At 41.1% G+C, this 19064-nt stretch overlaps 1 protein-coding gene across 1 annotated transcript in view; it reads right to left on the bottom strand.

Annotated features, from left to right (window-relative positions):
- Positions 1–4250: 4250 nt before the first annotated feature.
- Positions 4251–19064, bottom strand: part of PNLIPRP2 (pancreatic lipase related protein 2) — a 32172-nt gene continuing 17358 nt past the window's right edge. Inside the window, exons 10-15 of the mRNA XM_077947607.1 lie at positions 17913–18032; positions 14578–14696; positions 12532–12661; positions 10942–11053; positions 7115–7282; positions 4251–4360 (exon numbers count right to left, since the gene is read on the bottom strand). Coding sequence (XP_077803733.1) covers positions 4297–4360; positions 7115–7282; positions 10942–11053; positions 12532–12661; positions 14578–14696; positions 17913–18032 — 713 coding nt within the window. The 3' untranslated portion in view covers positions 4251–4296. The remainder of the gene's footprint in view (positions 4361–7114; positions 7283–10941; positions 11054–12531; positions 12662–14577; positions 14697–17912; positions 18033–19064) is intronic.

Genomic DNA, 19064 nt, shown 5'->3' with positions numbered 1-19064 from the left:
TCACAATAGCAAAGACATGGAATCAACCTGGATGCCCATCAATGGTGGACTGGAGAAAGAAAATGTGGTACCTATATACCATAGAATACTATGCAGCCATAAAAAAGAATGAAATCATATCCTTTGTAGCAACATGGATGCAATGCACCTGGGGGCCATTATCCTTAGATAACTAACACAGAAACAGAAAACCAAATTATAAGCGGGAGCTAAATACTGAATACACATGGACACAAAAATGGGAACAACGGACACTGGAGACTACTTAAGGGAGAAGGGTGGGGAGGGTTGAAAAACTACCTATCGGGTACTATGCTCACTCCCAGGATGACGAAGGATTCTAAATGGCCTTGTAGGTCATGTTTTCATATCTTGTAGCTCATATGTGGTGAGTAACAGTATTTTGTAAATAGAAATGTATGTAAGTTGTAATTTCTGTATCTAAATGATATCTTCCTGACACTTGCTTTTGTCCTCAACAGGACATTCTGGGGATCTACCCATGTTGATACATATGGATCCTAGTTCATTCTTTTTCATTGATGAAGGTATATTTTGGATAATCTGACAAGTGTGAATGTTATTTTGTTGGTTTCATTTGTATTCCCCTGATTACTAGTGAGGTTGAATCTCAAGCTTTTTTTATTCAGTTTTCCTTTGTGTGAATTGCATGTGTGTGATCTCTGTCCATTTTTCTATTGGGTTGTTCTTTTATGTATTCTGAATACTAATCTTTAGTTGCATCCACTTAAAATAGCTTCTCTGAGGCTATGGCCTATCTTAGCTCTTTGTCACTGGTATCTGTTACTCTTAAGGAATAACTCATGCAAGTCAGCCTTTCCTTTTCTTTTTTTGAGACTGAGTCTCACTCTGTTGCCCAGGCTGGAGTGCAGTGGCGTGACTTCGGCTTACTGCAACCTCCGCCTCCCAGGTGAGGTTCAAGCGATTCTCCTGCCTCAGTCTCCCGAATAGCTGGGATTATAGGTGTGCACCACCATGTCCCACTAATTTGTGTGTGTGTGTGTGTGTGTGTGTGTGTTTTGTATTTTTAGTAGAGATGGGGTTTCACCATCTTGCCCAGGTCTCGAACTCCTGACCTCAGGTGATCCAGCCATCTCAGCCTCCCAACCTTCTTCATTTAATGACTGTTTATTATGTGCCAAGCACTGCCCTAAGTGCTTTGCATTTATCTTATATAATTCTACTAGCCACCCTGTGTGGCAGGGCTACTATTATTCTCCAGTAAGTGTTGAGGTCAAAGAAGTTAAGCAGTCAGTCCAGGGAGTCCAGTTAAAAGGAAATGAAGCTGCAATGAATGCAAGGCCAGCTCAGCTTTACTGCAGAGCTGAGCAATTAGGCCCTATATCACACTATGGGGATTTATATGAGTAAAGATAGAAAGTGTCATTACCAGTTCTTACAGGGGATCACACATGGTGGTTCTGAACTGTGGCTGTAAATCATCCAGGGAGCTTTAAAAATACTGGCGACTCACCCCAAAATTGTGGTTGGTCTAGGATGTATCCTGTACATGGGACTGTCTTTTGTTTCTGTTTCCTTTCTTTTTTAAGAGATGGGGCCTCATTCTGTTGCCCAGGCTGGTCTCAGATTCCTGGCTTCAAGTGATCCTCTCGCCTCAGCCTCCTGAGTAGCTGAGATTACAGGTTTCTTTTAAAGCTTCACAGTAATTCTAATACACGGCCAGGGCTGATAACGTCTATAGTTTGTAGTTTTATTGAGATCTAAAACATCTAGTAGGTCTCAGACAGGACCTATTTCATTGCACCAGGCTAAGATTTTAAATGCTGTATAGAGGCCGGGCGCCGTGGCTCACACCTGTAATCCCAGGAGTTTGGGAGGCTGAGGTGGGTGGATCACTTGAGGTCAGGAGTTCAAGACCAGCCTGGCCAACATGGTGAAATCCATCTCTATTAAAAATTAAAAAATTAGCTGGGCATGGTGGTGGATGCCTGTTCAGAAAGCTGAGAGGCAGAAGAATCGCATGAACCCAGGAGGCGGAGGTTGCATGCAGTGAGCCAAGATCGCGCCACAGCACTCCAGCCAAGGTGACAGAGCAAGACTCCATCTTCAAAAAAATAAAAAATGAAAACACATAAATGCTGTAAAGGGTTTTAAGAAAAACAATTCAGAAAATACAAAGAAAAGAAAAGCCAAAAAGAAGAAGGAAACAAAAAAATCCCAAGATATTGAACTCAAGGACTCCAGTTCTGTTTGTATTAGAGGCCTCCCCTTAAAGGGAAGACAGAGTTCCTTTACCCCCATTCTCCAAATCTCAGTGGAAGGAAGAATTACCTGCAATTCTCCTGATGCAACAGTCACTGCTGTCATGATGCCATTTTCTCAAACTGCTAGATGAAGCCATTTCAGGATTCTAAGAATTGAACAGTGAATAACCCCACCCTGGCACAACAGGTGCACCCTACAGCACTACTCCCAGGCCCTGAAAGCAACACCCTCTACCTGGCACCCGCCCATTTACTGTCTGGGGTCCCCAGGCAGTTCTGCTGGGGACAAATGGGAGGTGGTGCATGGTCAGGAGGTCAGGCTTCCACGGCTGTGCTCTGCATAGGCCCCAGGAGCTTGGTTGAGGAGGTCCTTGGACCCTCCTCTGCACAGGCCCCCGCAGCTTGGGTGAGGAGGTCCTTGGCCCCTCAAATCTGGGCATAGCCTCAAAAAACAGACCACACAGGCTGGTGACCAGTATCACGCTCAGGAAAGAGACATGAAAACCCAAGCCTGGCTACCTCACCTGTCTCTGACCAGTGTGAGTTCAGGTGGTTGGAGCCCTCTGGGAAGCCACTGGGGTGATGGGGACCGGCAGAACCCTCTAAGTATGAGCTGGGCACAGGGCAGACAGGTCCAGGCCCTGTGAGTGGCTGTCTCAGCCCCTCCTGTTGGCGTTCTTTTTCCTCCATTGGCAGAGGATAGATTGAGCAAAATATTTGCATATGATGGAATATTCTAGTTTTCCTAATATTAAAGAGCTGTTTAAAGTAAAAATTGTATTAAAAAGATGCCTAAAATTGGCAAAGAATTTGGATAATTCACAGAAGAAGAAATACAAAGAGCCCATTAAATACTGAAACCTCATTCATAATAAAATAAAGCAAATTACAATGTAAGGAAAAACACTTTCCCCTATCAAATTGGCAAAAGATTTCACAATACTCATGTTGGCGAGAGTGTGAAACGCTCTCATATTAGAATGAATCACATGAAATTGCCAACATTTGGCTTTTCTGGCCTTTAAAAGTGCAATTGCATATGGTTCAACCTACTATGTTGTTCGTTGAATAAATTGATACAATCGCTATAGAGAGCAATTTGGCAATATTTGTCAAAATAAACTTATTCCAAATATTTATTGATCAGCTATATAATGTAGAAGATATCATGAAAGGATATTAATTGCATGGATATTTATAATAGAAAATAGTCCAACCATACATACCATGTACATCTCTCAGTGGAATCTACGAAACTGTATGAAGAATGGAGAAACTCTTTCTGTACCATTAGAGACTAATATGCAACTTATTGTTAGTGAAAAATGCAAGATGTGGAACAGTGTGTATACTATTCTGTCATCTGGACTTGGACAAAAAGGGTGTGGCAGGGTTGAGCGTGTAAAATAGATATATCCATAAGTATACGTGGACTATTTCTTGAAAAAACCCAAGTTGTCTCTGGGAAGAACTGAGAGACCTGAAGGCAAAGGGGAAGGAGATTCACCTTTTGTAAGAATACTTTTCTGTATCATTTGAATTTTGTAACATGGGCATGCATTAATTTTTTTTTAAAGCCCTGCTTTTTCCATGCCGCAGGTGGATTGTAACCAGAATCATCAGAGTTTGGAATTACACCTGCCACAAAATGCGGCAATATCTTGGGATATTTTATTTCATTCTCCTTTTTTTGCTTTTCTTCTCTTTGTATTTTCTGAATTCTTATGTGGTGTCTACCTTGTTCCCCTACGATGTTAAAGGCTGGGTGGGCAGCAAGTGACAGCAACAATGACCTTTACAAATAGGACAGAAGTCCACTGTCTAAGGAAATAAAATCCATTAGAAAGGCCACCTAAAGTGCCTGGAAAGAGAGACGGTGGCAGAGGTAAGTGGGTGAGAAGTTCCAGGTGTCACCTGTGGCAAACTTGGCTCCAGTCCCCCAAATCATTTTTGAAACGTGAACCCAGAAAGTAGAGAATGTCAAACTAACAGCTCACCCTCAAACTGAGTGCATTACAAATTTTATTACCGCAATAGTCGCACCACGTTTTTAACAAGGGTAAAGAGATTGCAAAACGTTTTCTTCCACAGTGTCACTGCTGCAAAAGTTATACCTGTGGAGGAAAACATTGTCAGCATGAGGCTCTTTTGCTTGTGGAAATGTGACTTCAGATGAGTAAACAGCATTCGGGCAACCCCCTGCATTCAGCTCCCCTTGACCTAAAAGTTCTGCTTTGCCAGGCAGAGTCCGAGTAATTCTTACTAACTAAACCTGCTCAAAGAGCACCCCTTTCCCTGGGTGAGCTCCGAATGGGTGGAAAGTGAATCAGCCATGTCAAACTGAAGCTTTGCAAACTGCAAAACCGAGGGGTCTCTGATGGGACTGCCTCTTTGGGTCTAGCAATGAGTTCCAGGGACCAATAGTGCCCCAGCCAGCTCAGAGGGACTTTCTCTGTCAAATTAAGGTCAGAGAGGGCCCCTCATACACTGGTCTGGGAATGAAAAATGTGGCAGCCACTTTGGAAACAGTTTGGCAGTTCCTCTAAAGGTTAAACAGAGTTATCATATGGCCAAGCAGTTCCACTCCTAGGTATATACCCAAGAGGATGAAAACAAAATCTTGTACATAATTTCAAAGCAGCATTATTCATAATAGCCCCCAAGTAGAGACAACCCAAATGACCAACTGATAAATGAATAAAATGTGGCATGCTCATATAATAGAATATTATTTGGCAATAAAAAAGAATGAAGTACTGATACATGCTACATGAATGAACCTTGAAAACATTATGCTAAATGAAGGAAGGCAGTCATGAAGGACTATACACTGTATGACTCTATTTACATGAAATGTCCGGAATAAGAAAACCTACAGAGACACGGAGTAAATTAGTGGATGCCTAGGGCTGAGGAAAAGGGATGTGCAGGTTGAGAGATGATGGCTAACAGGTATGGGGTTTCTTTTTAGGGTGATGAAAATATTCTAACATTGTGGTGATAGTTGCACAACTCTGTGAATATTCTAAAAGCCATTAAATTGCACACTTTAAATGGGTGAATTGTGTTTTATGGGAATTATGTTTCAATAAAATTTCTTAAAAATAAAAAAGATCCTGGAGGGTTATTAATCCTGAGAAACTAACCAAGTCAGGTTGGAGCAAGCACCAAGCATGAGAAGCTGGCCACTTCCAGCCTCTTCCTTCTCTTGCAGGTGTCTTCGATGCAAGGGGAACAGTGTGGCCAAGCTGGCCATCCCTCCAGGTTTAGCTTCAGAATGTAGCTTCTTGATGAGAGAGCCCTCATGTGGGTTGGGGACTCTGGTATTTGGATTATACAGCATGTGTTCTATACTGTACTTAAAACAGGAACTCCACCCCCACTTAAATACTGAGAAATCCAGACATTTTCACATTGCATTGCACTGCCAGACCATATGGACTTCTCAGTTTCATATCCAGCTGGCTGAATTGATGGGCACAGTGGAAAGAACCCTGGATGGGCTGTCAGAAGACCTGGGTCCCAGTCCTTGTTGTGCCTCACAACTGAGTATAGTAGCCCCCCATTATCTGCAGTTTTGCTTTCCATGGTTTCAGTTACCCAAGGTCAACTGAGGTCCCATAATAGGAAATGGGAAATTTTAGAAACAAACAATTCGTAAGTCTTAAATTACACATCATTCTGAGTAGCATGATAAAATCTTGCTCTGTTCAGCTCTGTCCCACCCAGGACATGAATTGTCCTTTTGTCCAGCATATTTCCTATTCATATAGTATGTATGAATAGGAAAAAAACCCCATAGTATATGTAGGATTTGGTACTATCTGAGGTTTCAGGCATCCAACTGGGGTCTTGGAGCATATCACCCATCCCCACAGGTAAGGGGGTCTACTGTACACAAAATGACGGCCCGTTGACTGTGACATCTGATCCTTCCAATAATACACTGAGCAATTGGGATTATTGCCACTTTTACAGCCAGCAAAGTTAAGTCATGCAGCTGAGCAAAGATTTGGTGTGTGTTTTGAAAACATTCTGAAGTCCAGTATTTTTCCCTTTAGATTCCCTACATGACCTTAGACAAGTTACTTGACTTTCCAAATCTTACTTCCTCATCTTAAAATGAGAGCAGTTGAGAGTCGACATTTATGTTTCCTTTATTCTCTATTATCCCATTGTTTTTTAATTATCCTCTTTTGAGGTGTCGTTCTTTCCATATTTTAAAAACAGTTATGTTCTCTCCCAATGCCTACTAAGTAGGATTCTATTCTCTCAGAATGGAAGAACTTGTCATTATGAGCCAGATTCCCAACACAGTGTGTACCCCTCTAATGCTATAGTCTCCAAACAAACCTATTTACGTTAATAACTGTACATCAACTGGAATTAACTCAGAGATTTCCCCTATGTACTTCCCAAGTGCTTTCCTTATTGTTTGAGATAAAACAGTCATTCATATTTGCCCGTTTCTTGAATCTGTGCCTATCTGTGCCTACATGCCTTGCCCCTGCCAAGTTGAATTTTGCCTAAGGAAAACAATTTTGGTTTTTCAAAGTAAATCAGATGGATGGATGGAGAGTTGAGATGAACACCTGGGAAGATGAATGGATGGATGGGAAGATCAAAGAATGGCTGGAGGGCCAGAAGAATGATGAGATAGGTGTCTGGGTGGATGGGTAGAGGAATAAATGAATGGGTAAGTGGTTAAGTGATTAAAAGGATAGAGAAATGGATAGATGGGTAGGTGAATGGATGAGTAGATGGGTACATAGATGAGTAGGTGGGCAATTGGATGAATGAATGCATAGACAGATAGATCAACATGTAAATATAAATAACCAAACTTAGATGCAATAAAAAATACGTACTCAGTCCCATCTTCACCACTTTGCACTGTGATATGGGAAGCCCCCAGTTTGGGCTTAAATAGACTTATCACACGGTTGTTCCAGAGGAACTTAACTTTCTGTATTTTGCCAACATTGAGATCCACATCAATAGCATGCATGTGACTTGCATCTGGTTTGAGGGATCCTCTGAAAATATGGACATAAAATGTTATATCAGCTGGATATATGAATACATAAGATGATCGCAATCTATCACTTCTCTAAACAATAGTTACTGTTGTTGGTTTTCTGCAAACACCTCGAATGACTTCATACACATCCAGGGGCTGCCATAACATAAAAGTATTTGTGCAGAACACACCTTTTAAAAATATTGGACTCCAGATTTCCACTGTTTTAGTTTTTATCTACAGCTAAGTCAAATATTTGGGGTGGCATATTAATGGTCTAAAGTTTGCTACAGGACGATTTGGGGCAATGTCTTATGTTTAAAGATGCATGTGGTTCAGCAGATGCCATTTGTTAGCATCTCATGTGTATTACAGGAATTTGTCAAGGACATTTAATTCAACACAAACATTTTTATGTAAAAGTGCAAAAACAGAACCTAACTTTGTTGCACAGGTTATGCATTCATCTAACACATATTTATCAAGCACCTCATATGCCCAGCAAAGGCCAGATGCTGAGGCTACACAACATGGATGAGATGGCCACAGGCTTCATGTGTGTACCTATGTGTGTGAGGATGGGGTGTGTGTTGGTTATATGCCATACAGATGTGACTTGCCTGAAGAGATTTTGATATTTGCAAAACCCAAGTGAGAAAGGAAACTATAGGCAATATCCCTGATGAACACAGACACAAAAATCCCCAACAAAATGCTAGCAAACCAAATCCAACAGCAAGTTAAAAAGGTAATTCATCACAATCAAGTGGGTTTTATTCCAGGAATGCAAGGATGGTTCTACATATGCAAATCAACAAATGTGATTCAACATATAAACAGAATCAAAAACGAAAAACATATAATAATCTCAATAGATGCAGAAAAAGCTTTTAATAAAATTTAATGTCCCTTCATGATAAAAAGTCCTCAACTAACTAGACATCAAAGAAACATACCTCAAAATAATAAAAGCCATATATGACAATCCCACAGCTAACACTATATCGAATGGAGAAAAGTTGAAAGCATTCACCCTAAGAACTGGGACTAGACAAGGATGTCCACTCTCATTACTCCTATTCAACACAGTACTGTAAGTCCTAGCCAGAGCAATCAGGCAAGAGAAAGAAATAAAAGGCAACCAATTGGAAAAGACGAAGTCTAGTTATCTCTGTTTACTGATGACATGATTTTTATACCTAGAAAATCCTAACAATTCCCCTAAAAGTCTGCTAGGCCTGATAAATCACTTTAGTAAAGTTCCAGAATACAAATTAATGCACAAAAATCAGCTGCATTTCTATACACCAAAAATTCTCAATCTGAGAACCAAATCAAGAATTCAATCTCATATACAATGGCCACAAACACAAAATATACCTAGGAATACATTTAGCCAAGGAGGTGAATAACCTCTACAGGGGGCACTATAAAACACTGATGAAAGAAATTGTAGATGACACGAACAAATGGAAAAACATCCCATGCTCATGGATAGGAAGAATCCAAAGTGATCTACAGATTCAACATAATTCCTATCAGATTAACGATGCCATTTTTTACAGAATTAGAACAATTCTAAAATTGTTCATATTTTAGAATATGAACAAGAAAGAGCCCCAATAACCAAAGCAATCTAAGCAAAAAGAACAAAGCCAGCGGTATAACATTACCTGACTTCAAACTATACTACAAGGCTACAGTAACCAAAACAGCATGGTACTGGTACAAAAATAGACACATATATCATATACCATTGGAACAGAATAGAGAACCCAGAAATAAAGCCACATATCTACAGCTAACTGATCTTTGACAAAGTCAACAAGAATAAACAACAAGGAAAGGGTTATTGAATAAACCTAATCAATAAATGGTGCTAGGATAACTGGCTAGCCATAGGCAGAAGAATAAAACTGGACCCCTATTCTTCACCATATACAAAAATTAACTCAAGATGGGTGAAAGACTTAAATATGAGACCCGAAACTATAAAACTTCTAGAAGAAAACATAGGATAAAACTCCTGTACATTGGCCTAGGTGAGGCAGGTGGATCACCTGAGGAAAGGAGTTTGAGACCAGCCTGGCCAACATGGTGAAACCCCATCTCTACTAAAAATGCAAAAAAATTAGCCAGGTGTGGTGGCGGGCTCCTGTAACCCCAGTTACCTGGGAGGTTGAGGCAGGAGAATCGTTTGTACCCAGGAGGTGGAAGTTGTAGTGAGCCGAGATCCGAGATCTCGCCATTGCACACCAGCCTGGGCAACAAGAGTGAAACTCCATTTCAAAAAAAAAAGAAAAGAAAAGAAAAAGAAAAACAGAAAAAAAATAAGAAGTTATGACTAAGACCTCGAAGCAAATGCAGCAAAAACAAGAATAGACAGAAACTCTTTAGTTTAATTCAGTCACATTTAAATTAAACTAAAGAGTTTCTGCACATTAAAAGAAGCAATCAATGGAGTATACAGACAAACTATAGAATGGGAGAAAATATTACAAACTACGCATCTGACAAAAGATTAATATCCAGAATCTACAAGGAACTTAAATCAACAAGAAAAAAACTAATAACCCCATTAAAAAGTGGGCAAAGGACTTCTCAAAAGACATACAAGCCTCAAGCAAACAAATAAAAAAACTCTCAACATCACTAATCATTAGAGAAATGCAAATTAAAACCACAGTGAGATACTATCTCATATCAGTCAGAATGACTATTATTAAAAAGTCAAAAAAATAACAGATGTTGGCAAGGATATGGAGAAAAGGGAATGCTTACACACTGTTGGTAGGGATGTCAATTAGTTCAACCCCTATGGAAAACAGTATGAAGATTTCTCAAATAACTTGATAGAAAAATATAACTTCATTTTGACCCAGCAATTGCACTACTGGGTACCTACCCAAAGGAAAAGGAATAGTTTATCAGAAAAATCCTGCACTTGTATGTTGATCACAGCAATATTCACAATAGCAAAGTCATGGAATCAACATAAGTGTCCATCAGTGGTTGATTGGATAAATAAAATTTGGTATATAGACAACATAAAATACTATGCAGACATAAAAAGAATGAAATCATGTCCTTTGTAGCTACATGGATGAAGCTGAAGGCCATTATCTTCAGCAAAATAACTCAGAAACAGAAAATCAAATACTACATGTTCTCACTTATAAACAATGGGTACACATGGACATAAAGCTGGAAAGAATAGACACTGGGAACTCCAAAAGGAGAGAGGTTGGGATGGGGATAAGGGTTAAAAATTTATCCATTGGGTGCAATGTTCACTGTTTGGGTAATAGGTTCACTAGAAGTCCAGACCTCACCATTATACAATATACCCATGTAATGAATCTGCACATGTGCCCCATGAATCTAAAATAAAATAACAAAAAAAGAAAAAAACAATCTAGTCAGATGACTGACATTCCAAAAGGAGTTAGCACATGACTCATTTTAAATAGTGAGTTCCCACTCTCTGGGCCTCACTCTTCTCATATGTAAAACGGGATGATTGAACTAGACACTGAAACTTTCTTCCAGCTAACATCCTAGGATTCAGTGGTTCTGTATAATAGATGCCTAGATCTATAAAGCACTTTATACTCAGTCGATTTTGAATAATCTATTATGGAAAGTATGATCATTTCGCATTACTAGTGAACTTACTTGAAAATCTCATATTGTTTTGAGTTTCCATTACTTCCATACAAAGCAATCCTGATGTACCCATTCACATTCTCTTTTCCAGAAAGTGTGACTGATACCTTATATCTCCAACCTGTCCAAAGAAATACAACCCATTTAATGAACTCATCTTATTGAAAAAATGAAAACATTATTGTTCCAAGCTGTGAATCCTCCAGGGGTAAGAGGTAAAAGGACTGTGACTTAATTGAATTCCTGGGGCCCAGGAATTAAGGGGGTAAGTTTCTAGGCGGAAGCGAGGGACTCAGGGGTCAGTAAATATTATGGTTCAGCACAGTCCCTTATGAACACAGCAAGGTATGCGCTCTTGATGAATGAAGGGCAGCTGATACTGCACATGTGTATTTTGACTGATACATGGTACAATGGACTGAATTCATGTGGGTAAGAGTCCACATGAATGGGATCAGTAACCTCATAAAAGAGACCCCAGAGAGCTCTCTTGTCCTTTTTCCACCATGTGGGAGTATACAACAAGAAGACAGCAATGTGCACCAGAACCTGATCGTGCTGGCACCATGGTCTTGGATTTCCATCCTCCAGAACTGTGAGAAATACATTTCTACTATTTATAAGCCACCCAGTCTATGGTACTACGTTACAGCAGTCTGAAAAATGAAGACACTGGGTGTATTGCATGTTGTTTTGTCACTTGCCTTCTTACTTAATACATCTTAGAGGTTTTCTCTCTTCAGTATGCAGAAGTATAACCTTCTTTTTAATGGTTACATGTAGTATTTAATCTATAGTATTTAGTCATTTACCAACTGGTGGACATTTAGATTTTCCCCTCAATCTTTTGCTCTTAAAAACAAAGAGTGAGCATGCTTGAACACATCATCTTATGCACACATGCAAGTATTTCTCTCTGGTACATTCTGAGAAGTGAAGTTACTGGGTTAAAGGAATGTGCATACAAAATTTTATAGATACAGCCAAACTGTTATCTTTTATGATAAATATTTTGAGGATTAAAGGAAATACTGTATGTGAAAAGTGTTTTGTAAGGTGCTGGTATAAATTTTTAAATTTGAAACTCCCTTAGGAAATAACTGCTCTTCTTTCCAGCCATTATATGATATTATTCATAGTAAATGAGTCTTGATAATTTTACTGTCTTGTACTTTTAAAATAAGAAGCAGGGCAAAATGACATCACCACAAAGTGTGTGTGTGTGTGTGTGTGTGTGTGTGTGTGTGTGTGTGTGTGTATGTAGGAGGACCAATATAACAGTCATGACTGCAGTGACTTCTTGACTTACAGTGACTTTCACGTTGCCCTCTTCTGTTAATAGATGCATCTTTCCTGCACCAGGGGTGGGTGAACATGTGACCCAGCCTGGGCCAATCATTATGCTTTTCTCTGCTGGGCAGGAGTATTGGTTAGAGGGGTGAGATCCAACACAAATTCCATTTCACTGTCCTTTCATTACAACTTAACCTTGTTGTAGTTAAGTTTCTATCCATCGTTACCAAGGATACTGACTAATAAGGCTGGCACACTTTTTAAAATTATTTGCAAGAATTTGAAGTGAGTAAAATGGAAACTTACTAGTAAAGTTACCACTCTCTCCTGTGTTCAGGAAAAAGGTTTGTTCCACAGCACTGGTTTTCCCCTCAAATTGGTCAGCATAGTGCCCCATTTTGGGGCATCCTTCAGCTGGACAAGGGAAACAGTTATTCTAGTGGAAAAAAAAAACATAATGTGTCTGTTAGTGGTAGACCTTTGACTCACTCACTTAATCAGTCAATTCATCTTCCTTCCTATGTCTATCTACCTATCTACCCATCACCCACCCAACCATCCACCTTTCATTTACCTATGCAACCATCCATCTACCCATCCATCCCCTATCCATCCTTTCATCTACCCATTCATCCATTCTCATACCTATCCACTAATCCATCCATTTCTGCATCTATCTACCCATTCACCCATGCATCCATGTGTCCATCCATTCTCCCTTCTATCCACTGACTCATGCATTACTGCATCTATCTACCCATGCATCCATGCATCCATGAGTCATCCATTATCCTACTTATCCACTGATCCATGCATTCCTGCATCTGTCTACCCATGCACCCATGCATCCATGCTTCCATCCTTGGAATTGTGCATAGAACTGTGCTAGGCCCTGCAGAGTATCCAAATAAGTGCCTTGAAAACTTGGAGTATAGTTGAGAAAACAAGTCATATCCAGGAAGCAGTAAAATTAAAACATGAATGGGGAATGCAATACAATATATTTAGGGAGAAGTAAATGGGAGAGATAACAAGTTATTTCAAAAGAAGTGAGGAAGGGAAGATCCAGGACCATTTTCACTTTAATGTGAATTATTTCTCCAGACTTGTTGATTCTTATTTGTTGTTTCTCAAATGATAGTTCTTTAATTAGGCCCAGAGGAGGCAATTTGCTGTCTTCGAATCAGGGATTTGATTGCTTTATGCCACAGTGTCATTGTCATCTGCTCTTTGGCCTCATGCCACATCCAAAATGCATGGTGTGTAGAGCTATTTTGTGATTTGGAAGAAATAAGACAAGTACTAGAGGCCACGTTGCTATCCATGACCCAGCAAGAACTAGCACAGTGAAGGCTTCTCACTGAACACTCACAGACCTTGGAGATCAAATATGATGTCCTTTTGACCTCAGTTCAACCCAAGAATGTCAAGGTTAAAATTAGTTTTGAAGGACAAAATGTGAGTTTAAACATCTTAACCAAGTAATTAAAGTTTAAGTCATCAAATAATGAATGAATTTATGTCATCAAATAATGAATGAAAATTAAATGAATGTCTTTAGTTTTAATACACTGAGAAGGACCTGCTACTACCCATTGAAGCACCCCCTAAAAAATCAAACAATTTCAGAGAGTGGGATATTCTGCCAAGTACCTGGTCTGAAATCCTCGTAAGTGGCAAGTCTTCAAAGACCAAGAAAAAATGGGAAGCTGTTCTTGATTAAAAGAGACTAAAGAGACAACAAAATAATTGCAATGCAAGAAAAAAAAAGAGAACAAGGGAAAGAAAGAAAGAAGGCAGGCAAACAGACATAGCTCTAGAGGGCATTATTTGGATAACTGGAGAAGCTTGAATATGTACTATATATCAGAAAATATTAGTGTATCAAAGATACATTTCTTGAATGTTATTCTATAGGAGAAGGATCTTGTTTTTAAGATATGGAGGCTAAAGTTTTTATAAGTAACATGTCATAATGTCTTTAATTTACTTTCACATAATTTAGAAAAAAGTGTACATACACACATATAAAATGTTAGCAATTGGTGCATCTAAGTGATAGGTGTACAGTATTCATCATTAGTCTTCTTTCACCTTCTTTGTAAATTGGAAATTTTTCTAAATGAACAACTGGGGACCCTAGTAAGGGCCCACCACAGTCAGGTCTGTGCCTTTCCCCTCCAGCCCAGCCTGCTGCCCGGGGGAGGATGGCTTTGTGAGGCACAGAATTTCTATTACCTCCTTTCATTAGTTGCAGAGTTACATCTCTTTGTTCTGTTCTAAGCCACAGGACCACAAAAACACCCCAAACAGAGCCACCAACATCTTCCTCAGCCTCCTGGGGTAACCTACCTCCTGAAACTCATTGTAGGAGGCACAGGGATAGCCCAGGAAGCCATCGGGGTTGAGGATGCTGCTTGAGTAATACTCGAAGCTTCGCAGGTGATTGCAAGCTGCAAAGTTACTAATTCCTGAAAAACAAAGACCCTGGATGCTCAAAGGAGGCCTTCACTTTTAAGCGTGAACAATCCATTCTGACCAAGGAGGAATCACCTGCACATTTCACCGATGGGTGTCGGCTCCTGAATATCTTGGGACATTTGCTGAGGAGGGACCTATTCAGGGCTAGGTGACTGTGGAGGAGTGACATGTCCTGACAAGCACCTTTGTCCATTCTTCCAGGGGCCAGGCACGTAACACAAATGAATGAGAAGGGCTGGGGGCTGGGAGTAGGGTGGGGTGGTAGGGGAGAGAGAGACACACAAAGTGACAGAGAGGGAGAGAGAGGCAGACAGAGGCAGTTGGTCGGGGAGAGAGAGAGAGAGAGAGTCAGAGAGAGACAGAGTTGGTGGGGGGAGAGAGAGAGTAAAAGAGAATCAGAGAGACAGTTGGTGGGGGGAGAGAGAGAGACAGTCGGTGGGGGGAGAGAGAGAGAGACAGAGAGTTGGTAAGGGAAGAGAGAGAGACAGAGACAGAGAATCAGAGAGAGACAGAGAGACTTGAGGGGGAGAGAAAGAGAGAGAGTCCGAGAGAGACAGAGAGTTGGTGAAGGCGAGAGAGACAGAGAGTCAGAGAGGGACACAGAGTTGGCGGAGGGGGAGAGACAGAGACAGAGACAGAGAGAAATGGAGAGAGAAAAAAAGACACAAAAAGAGATAGGATGAGAAAGAGAGATTCAGAAAGACAGAGAGAGAGGATAGAGACAGAGGAGAGGCAGAAAGAGAGAAGAGAAATGCAGAGACAGAGGAGAGAGACATAGAGAGGGTATATATATATATATACACACATACACATACACACACACTCTCTATAGTATATATACACACGTACACTATAATATATATATTGTGTGTATATATATAATATATATGTGTGTGTATATATAATATATGTGTATATATATAATATATATATGTACATATATAGAGAGAGACTAAGAGAAGATAGCAATAGCTATAAAAAGGGCCCCTCTAACCCTGCACAGTCTAGCCAGGTGTTACATGTTCAAAGCCCCAAATCGCTGGGTCCTCTGATTTTTCATAAGAAGCCAGTACCTCCACTTATACGTGAAAACCTTCATATGCATGAGTGGAGGCAGCGCATCCGCATCTTAAAAACAGTTACCGTGCCGGCCCATCCAATGCTGCTGCAGACCACATCCTATCTCTGTGAGGACCCTGGACACACTGGGCAGGCCTTCCCCATCAACCAGGCTTTTTGATTCTTCCTCTTTGCTATGCAAGGCACAAGGTAAAAGCGGTGATGGCAAGGTGGCCATGACCTCTGGCCACTCTCTCACTGCATTTTATTTATCATCCTTTTCTTTCGAAAATGTATGGAAAGGTGTTTTTTTCATTTCTCTGGCTCCTTGGTAGAAAACTTCCCATGGAGAAATGCACAGTGACCCTGGCACACTTGTGGACCACTCCTGGGGGGTCTGTGGGGCTTTATCACCACCCACTGAGAAAGGAACACTTCCCTTTGTGCCCAAGGTGGCTTCGTTGTCCACGGCTCCCGGCCCTTGACCCAGTGACTTCCAGCTGAAGCCAGGTTCCCTGTGCCCACGTCAGCGCTCATCACCCGACAACAGCACCTGTTTCAAACTTAATTGTTTCTTTCATCCAAAATTGCTGCCCTGGGACCCCATAATGGAGGAGAAAGTGGATTTAATTATTCCTCAGTGCCCAGTGCCTGGGTGACTCGGAGCTTGACACAATAGAAACACTCCAGTGCTCATGGGCTGGTTCACTCGAAATTGCCTCTCTAATTAAACCTGGGCTCGTTCCTATTATGTGTGCCCTGCTCATCGTTTGTGGGAGGCGGCAGCTATTATTGTTACTCTGGTGCACTTTCAGGGAGCCTGGAATGGTCACATCTCCCCAGGAGTTACCTGAGGGGACAAAAGCTCCGTTTATGTGCTGGTGGATGCTGGCGGTCGCTTTGTCGACTCTACTCTTTGACATTAAGCACATGGAATATTAAAATGCCACACAAAGCTACTCAACTCAATGTAAAAGTACATTTCGTGCCTGCTTTGGACAAGGCCCTGAGCAGGGTACTGGAGTGTCTGAAATGTGCAAAACACAGTCCTCGGCCTTGGGGAACTCCTAGCTCAGAAAAATAAAGAGTAAAATGATGACAGGCCCAAAACCTCCCTTTTCAGAGAGGAGAGTGAAGCCTGGTGTCAGGGGAGGAGAAAGAGGAATCAAAAAAGGCCAGAGCAAGGGGCAGCAAATCAGATGGGGCAATGAGGTCACCTAATGGCGGAGCATGGGCCCTGCTCTCTCAGATGAACAGAAATGTACACAGCTGGCCAGCAGCCACCACGGGTCTCCCAGACCTCCAGGTCCCCCCTCCCACACGTGCACCCCAAACCCAAAGAGCACATCCCTCCTTTGTCTTCTTCTCAGCGAAGTCCCCTTCCATTTCTAGCACCTAACAACAGCAACCAGCAAGCAAGACAAGCAAGTCAAGGCCTTCACATCTTGGCCTATGCCCTGCAGTTCTTCAAGGAGCAAGTGCTGCAGATAGGATGGGTAGTCAAAGCCAGAGCCAACATATCAGCCAAGCCGCTATCCCAGGATCCTGACAACAGGCAGATACACAGGCTGGGGCATGAGATCAGGGCTTTATAGTTAGAAATTGGGCTTAGATATAGAGTGGTCTTGGATGAGCTATGTAATTTTTTTTTTTTTTTTTTTTTTTTGAGACAGTCTCACTCTGTCACCCAGGCTGGTGCAGTGGTGCTATCTCGGCTCACTGCAACCTCCACCTCCTGGGTTCAAGTGACTCTCATGTCTTAGCCTCCCGAGTAGCTAGGACTACAGGTGCATGCCATCACGTTCAACTAATTTTTATAGTTTTAGTAGAGATGGGGTTTCACTATGTTGGCCAGGTTGTCCTCGAACTCCTGACCTCAAGTGATCTGCCTGCCTCAGCCTCCCAAAGTGCTGGGATTATAGGCATGAGCCACCACGCCCAATTGAGTTATATAATTTTTCTGATCCTCAGTTTTTGGATCTGCAAAATCAGAGTAACCATCTCACATCAGTATTGTGAAAACGCCTGGCACATTTTCACAACACTCCATAAACGGTGGCAAATGACAGCATTATGAAGGCCAGCCCATACATTCGGCTTTCTCCCCAAACAGAGCAATTACTGTCTTACTTCTTTAATTTACATACCTTCCCATATTCCATCGATATCAATGACGGTTGAAAGCATATTTTTCTGACACCCAGGCATTTCCTCTCCTCCATTTGGAAAGAAATCCAGATGGCCCACCTTTTGGCTCATTCCAAAACCTAAAACATTTGAAGCAGATGTAAGCGGCGAGGTGAGTGGTCCCAAAGTTAGGTTGTGGACAGAGCAAGACCCTTTTTGGCAAATTCTCCCTTCATCACAGCTACCACTGCCTCTAGCTCTGCAGAAAGTTCTCAGAGATGGGTGCTTGGCAAGATGAGGAGGAAGGAGAGGGCAGAGGAAGTGAGATGGGGTCGGGGGCTGGGCTCTGGTTAAGTGAGACACAGATGTGTATCTGTGTGTCTCAGAAAGTCCTAGATCATATTGATATGCCCTAGTACCATCATGCACCAGTAGACATATCAAGACTGGTGCAATTTGTATTACTTTACTCATTTTAAAATTTTGATGTCTACATTATATTGTTATGTGGAGACTACATAATGTTATATTGTGAGCCATAGCATATGGCTAGGATCTTTGGCTTTCAAAGCGCAAGAACCCATGATCAAATCCTGGTTTTACTGACAGATTTTGTGATCTGGGACAATTATTTAACCTAATTGAGCCTCAGTTCCTCAGCCATGAAATGGTGATAATAAAGCCCACTTTTTAGAGTGTTACAGAATTAATGAGCTAATGTATGCAAAATGTTCAGTGTAGCACATAGTAAACACTAATTAAGTGATAACATCATCATCATCATCAAAAACATACCCTTTATTGGCAAGTTTCATGAGTGGCTACCTAAGAAAATATTGAAAAAAGAACACTGATTTTAGAAGAATTAAATAAAGGGATAAAGTCTCCAACAAAACAAAGTGTAACCAAAGCTTTGACTGAAGAAGTAAGAAAAATATTCAAAAATTAACTTCATATTTTGCAAGTACAGGTCAAGTTTTAAGAATAAATACTTCCGCCACATTAGTTACTGGTAGATTGGGGAAGGATGCAGAGTTTGAAGATTGATTGACAACCTTTCATAGACTACAGAAGGGTTTTTGTTTAACCCAGGACTGCAGGCTGATTCCACTGGCATTGTACTAGCTATTTATTTGGGACTGCTACCCATTTTGACTGGTTGGTGCCCAAGC

Source organism: Macaca mulatta, chromosome 9 (genome assembly GCF_049350105.2).
Source record: "Macaca mulatta isolate MMU2019108-1 chromosome 9, T2T-MMU8v2.0, whole genome shotgun sequence".
NCBI lineage: Eukaryota > Metazoa > Chordata > Mammalia > Primates > Cercopithecidae > Macaca > Macaca mulatta.
This window is presented reverse-complemented; position numbering and strand designations above follow the sequence as displayed.